This window comes from Python bivittatus, unplaced genomic scaffold (genome assembly GCF_059951505.1).
Source record: "Python bivittatus isolate LINGU-HERP-01145 unplaced genomic scaffold, Pbiv_v1 ctg000580_np1212, whole genome shotgun sequence".
Classification (NCBI taxonomy): Eukaryota; Metazoa; Chordata; class Lepidosauria; order Squamata; family Pythonidae; genus Python; species Python bivittatus.
In genome coordinates, this window is record NW_028277087.1 from 8,186,078 (window position 1) to 8,192,219 (window position 6,142).

The following is a 6,142-nucleotide window of genomic DNA, read 5'->3' on the forward strand; positions in this document are numbered from 1 at the left end:
TCATTTGTATATCCAGTGTAGCATCTTTTTCCATAACATTCTTGTAGCCTGTCATTTTTAAATCCATTTCCAGATCAGTCTCAATCTTGTCTGGTAAAGCTTGTTCTTCTTTCATAACATCTTTTTTTTATAAATCTTTCTTTCAAAGGACCTAATGGCAATGTACAATACCACCAAGTATATCATTATGATGCATAAAAATTACAGCATGCCCATGTCAAATTAAAAAGGAGCACATCATATAATCTTAAAAGAGGAAGAATCTTATAGCCTTACATCTATAGAGCTTGGATGAACACGCGTGTTCTTATTTACCTAATGCTCAACATGATATACACTCTACAGTGCCCATAAATGCTACCAGGTTCCTTTCCCCTGATTTAATTTTTTAAAACTTTTTAAATTAAAAAAAAAAAAAGAATCTGCAAGGGGATCTTATCAATTCACCTTCTTGGAAACTTATGTTTATGATGATGCATAGCAGGGCAGCAATTTCATGGAAAAAGCAAGCCCCCGTGGCAGCTATTTAGTGAGAGCGCTCGCAACTTGTTTTCAAAATCCTGCGTGCTCACTGGCCTAAACCGAAGCAGGCCAGGAGAGTGGCCCTTTTACACTGTTCATCTGCAGCAGCACATACCTAGGGACAAACCCCTTCTAAATGCGGAGGCTCCATTTAATGATCACGCCATTTCTAAAGCTAACTGTACAAAAAAACCACACCCACATTTCATGTCAGAAATTCCCACAAATTATGCCTTGTAAGGAAACGGCCTCCTACAAACAAAGCAACTGAAGTGAGAAGGCAAAAACAGACGGTAAGCGGCAAGTGTCGACGCTCCAGGACAAGTTAAAAAGAAAAAAAGAACCCTCTTAAATTCGTTACAATAGCTTGCAACGTACACCTTTTTTTTTTCTCACGCCGATGGGATTTGGGAGTCATGGCTGAGGAGTAATTCCTCCGGGACGCTTCATTCTTCCCACCCCGTTCAGGAGAGCTGCTGAACGCGTGTGAATGGCCCGCTCCTGACTCTACCCCAACGGGAAGGGAACGAATCTGCTCCGGGAAAAAGAAAGCTCTCCATTGCTTTCCTCCCATCCCAAACACGCTAGGAGACTTCCCTCACACTTACGGAGAACACAGGGTTAGTTCTCCTTCCCCAGATCAGGTCGAGGAAGAAGCCTCTCTTATATGTTCCACCCCACCCCACCCCATCCCATCCCACCGTACCCTACGAGACAGGATGCTTTATAGAGCTGGCGGCTGGATCTAATATGGAGAGCAGGAGATTTTTTTAACATGAGAAAAGCCAGTCGCGTCCAAGCCTTTACAGGCTGCCTTTATCCCAAGCGAGATGGGGACGCCGACGCCTTCGTTCCCACCCCCGGTTCAACAGCGCCACGGAGCATGGGTAGAGCGCCTTATCCTCAGACCGCGGTTAGGGGAGAGGTCCCCAAGCAGCCCCGATTACCTCCGACTGTGGCAGGGCGTCTGCCGGGACCAGACAGGCCCAAGAGGCGTCGAGACGGCGTAGGGCCATCGGTGGCGTGTTGGGCCCCAGGCGGGTGTCTGAAGTGGCAGTAGGGCCTCCCGCAGGCCGGCCCGTAGGGACATTCGACGCCGCGGAAAAAGCCGCTCGAGCAGAGCATCCCGACCGTGCATGAGGAGAAAAGCAGGTCGCGGAATACCCCAACCGTCGCTTCTCCTCAGCTGATTTCTTCCTCCGCTTCAGGCTGCCGCCATCTTCCTTTCGGGCAAGAGAGTACCGCTCCAGAGTTAACGGCGCATGCGCATATCCAGGGCGCCGGAAAGAGGGAGGCCAGGTCTGTTGTCTCCATTAAGGGCAAGACATTGGAAGAAAGCGCAAGGCAGCCATCTTAGTTAAAGGAAAGAAGCCGAGTGCCAACGCGCATGTTTCTTGAGGACGTTGGCTGTGACTTTAACGCAGGGGTCAAAGGTATGCGCTACGGAATTGACGCTAAAAGTTCCGCAGCCATCTTAGTTAAGGACAACAACAGAATGAATGTGCGTTCGCCATTGGATGAAATACGGCAGGCCCCATCCGGGCTTCGCATGGCAAGACAGCTGGTTTGCTATAAGGTGGCTACGAAGGTGCCTGCTCAAAAATGACTGTAGACTATGAAAACAGTCATTGATATACCGATTTTAGAATAAAGCAAGAAATCAAGAGTTTGCACCTTTCCCGACAATCAAGACAAGAAGGGCCAAATAAGAAAGTTGGCAAATCTGAACTTGCCACCTTCCATGTTGCACCTTTAGAGCAATGTTTCTCAACCTTGGCGAATTTAAGATGTGTGAACTTCAGCTCCCAGAATTCCCCAGCTGACTGGGGAATTCTGGGAGCTGAAGTCCACACATCTTAAAATTGCCAAGGTTGAGAAACACTGCTTTAGAGTCTGCATTGTTAAATGGGCTTTTTTCCCATAAGAAACACAGATCAAGAGGCAGTCCAGCTTCACAAGCAATTATGAAAGTAGACAGATGCCACTATGCAGATGGGGAAGACATGGAAACTGGATCCTGGCCTTTCATCTGATTTTCATAATTGGCAGCAGAAGCTGAAAGCCTATTGAGAATATCAAGAATGGTTTTCCCGTTTTTATTATTGCAAAGGGGAGGAAGATCTAACAGCAACCCTTCGCAGCACTACATGTACGGAGTCCACTGGAGGCCAATGTGAGTCCATTGGGCAGCCATTACATTTAAATAAATAAATTAAATGTGAATACAGGTTTTCGTGCAATGTGCTGAGCTCTAATGTGGTTTGCTTTGTAGAGGCTTAGTGTGTTCTGTGATGCCTAAATTATGATTTAGCTGCAAGCTGCATAAAGCTGCCAATCCTGGTTCAGTCATTAAAAAAAAGAAACCGTGTGAACCCAAATGATAGATCTGCCCCGTTTAGCTCACTTAGAAAATATTGCCTGTGTGGTCAAAAAAGTCATATGGCAGCCATATGTGCCACATATTAAAACTGGGGGAGCTTTAATCGCATAGTTGTGACTACCATCTTTACTTTTTTGACCCTGCCTTGCAGACACTCCTACTTGCATGAGAGTCCTCTTCTCTTTTGCCCCTAGGAATCATTCTGCCCAATGGAACTTGTGGCCAGGGTAACAATATTGAAAAAATATTGTAGATAACCATACGGAGGCTGAAGCTGTGTCTTGCACAGCCTTTTCTAGACCTGGCATCTTCCAGATATGCTCGGATGCAACTCCTAGAATCACTCAGCATGGAAATTTCCATGGGATTGCGGCTTTTGAATTCTAGGACATGGCCCCAATTATCTGGAAGGCACCTGGTTAGAGAAGCCTGAGACATGCCGGTACTGATAACTCAGTTAGGCTCCAGCTCCTAATCGAAGTGATGCTCACTGGCCCCATTTTGGCAAAAAAGAAAAAAAGTTATTAAAAATTAGGAGTGAACTTTTAGTAAAGTACCCCCTTATTTTTTTAACAAATAAGCAAAAAAAAAAAAAGCACGGATACCTCTATGATTTGTAGTTTTAATGATTCGATGTAATGTATTGTTTATTTATGATTATTTTAAAAGCAATCCCCTAGGCTTGAGATGGTGGATAAATAAATAGTTAAATCCCTTCACACACAGAGGTTAAACAGAAGAGCCTGTTTTTGTTTGTTTTATTTAAAAATAGAACAGGGAAAATACACACAAAAATGGGGCACCAAATTTCAGTGCTTATTATTAAAAATACAGATCTGGAGAAAATGAAAATAACTCCTTCTCAACTCAAACACAGCACACAATAGCATGCAACAGATACACTGATCAAGATATAGCGATGGATTTTAGAGCAGAGGGTCCACTGGAGTAAAAATATGCGTACATAATCATATAAAATAAATGCATCTGAAAAACCATTTTCATCACTTCTCCATCTAGCAACTACAAGAAAGGTTCTGGGATCATAAACCTTTAAAAATCATGGTAGACTGGCAGGGGTGGGGTTGTTTATAAGAGGTTTATTTCTTACATACATTATTTTTCCCTCTCCCTGTAGCCAATATCTGAATACTGTATAGGAGACGATCGGTTACAAAGGCATGGAGAAAAGATAAAGAGGGGATCTTTTGTTCTAATAAAAAAATAGCATTTCCACCAAAATCAGAATTTTCCTCTAAAACTTTGGAAGTGCAACATGACTTGATTTCTTCCTACAAAAATACCCATGTTCCAGCAGTAAGCACAAGCTTTCATTATTATTTCGAAAGAAAGAAAGAAAGAAAATATACTTTTCTTTAATAAAATACCATTCTGTTTATATACTCTAAAACAGGAAGGATGTGTCCTTTTTAAATATATCTGTCCATCTATCTATAAAAAAATCAATTGCCTAGTGACATGTATGGGTCAAGGTACCTGTTCCAATGCACTCCTGGAGGACATCAGAAATCCTAAATAGGCACCCAAAACTTCCAGAGCAGAAGTTATTCCAGCAAAAAAAAAGACATCTAACCTCTTTCCTATTTTCCTACAGTGCCAGGACACAAAATAATGGTCTTAATGTTATGGGAAAGCATATTCTTGTTCAATGTTAAGAAAGCCTTCCTTAAGTTAAGAGCAGTATCAGCCTGGAACCAATGATCAAAAGCACTGCTGGACTCAATGCTGGATTATCTTCAAGCAGAAGCTGGGTGACTACCATTCAAGATTGCTTTCATTTGGTTTCTTGCACTGGAGAGCAGGATGAACTCATTGGCCCCAATGACTCCTTCCAATACTATAAGCTCTCTGTCCTGCCATTGCTTTTGACCACTGGAAATCCATAAGGCCTAGGATCAATGGGGTCCTGAGTTCAAATAAATAGGGACAAGGGCAGTGCATCCTGGAATCAGTCCACGGGGCTGGATTTGAAGACACAAGATTTATGTGACATCTTTAATGCTACCCCAGTTGGATTCCTACTTCAAGTTAAACCAGCTGGATATTATTTCCTAGGCTACTGTAATGGTATGTGGGAATGACCTTGGGAGACAGGAGGAAGAGATGCTGCCTAGGGAATGATCAGATAAGAGAGAGGGTAGCCTGCAGCTGCATAACGGGGAGAGAGAAATAAACTCTGAAAGGTACCTCCCTAACTTCTCAGGTTGTAAAAGAGACAGTGGGAGATTTGTACTTTCAGACTTTCAAGATTCTGTTAATGTAGCCTTACAATAAAGTAGAATTAGCTCATCTGGTTGTGTTTCCTGTCTCGTCTACCTGGGAAGGCTGACATCAATCTTGCAAGTCTGAAAGTACAAATCTCCTGCCATCTCTTTTACAGCCTGAGAAGTTAGGGAGGTTCCTTTCTGAGCTTCTTTCTCTGCCCGTTATGCAGCTACTGGCTATCCCCCCTCCCTATCTGATCGTTCCTGAGGCAGCATCTCTTCCCCCCATCTCCCAAGGTCATTCTCACAGACCATTGCAGCTACTTTGCATACATTCTCCTATCCCCAGTTTTCATTCCACTTACCCCAAATGCTTTGTCACTCCACTGTCCTATTCCAGTCACCCTCAACCACTCCCTCCCCTCCCAGACTGGGAACTCTAAAAGGTGGAGTCCAACACAATTGAAAGATGCTGTCTAGGTTAGCCTACAGATGAAGTTATTGCCAAGGGCAAGACTCACTAGTATGGCAACGTGTTCACTTCTGCATTTTTTTTCTCCCCAGTTCCATCTATTACTATCCCATGAAACATCTAAATGGTACCTCTGCCCAGGTCTCATTATTCCAGTCCACCTTATTTGCAAGGACGTGAATAGTGACAGCTTGGCTTGTTCTCAAAATGCAAGCGCAAAGAGAGTTGTGCCTGCATAAATGGATTTACATTTTCAGAAGCAGAGCACAGTAGGAAATCAAGGATTTTTGTAAGAGCTAGTTTTCATCAGGTCAAAAGCAAACAACCTGATACTTCAAGCCGGCTACACCATATGGGCACCAGAAGCCACCAGAAAGTAAAGCTTGACTTCACAATACACAGACCTTGCATTTAATACATAGCAATCACTGAAATTCTTTCATAATGGCTGCATTACAGGCAGTCCTCGCTTAACAACCATTCGTTTAACGATGGTTTGAAATTACGATGGCATTGAAAAGGGTGCTTCTTCTGGCTGTCGTA

The 6,142-nt window shown here is 43.4% G+C and overlaps 1 protein-coding gene across 1 annotated transcript in view; it reads right to left on the reverse strand.

Annotated features, from left to right (window-relative positions):
• REXO1 (RNA exonuclease 1 homolog) overlaps positions 1-1,783 on the reverse strand; it is a 35,995-nt gene extending 34,212 nt beyond the window's left edge. The window contains exon 1 of the mRNA XM_088149500.1: positions 1,470-1,783. Within this exon, the coding sequence (XP_088005626.1) occupies positions 1,470-1,647 (178 nt within the window). The 5' untranslated portion in view covers positions 1,648-1,783. The remainder of the gene's footprint in view (positions 1-1,469) is intronic.
• Between the last annotated feature and the right edge of the window lie 4,359 nt (positions 1,784-6,142).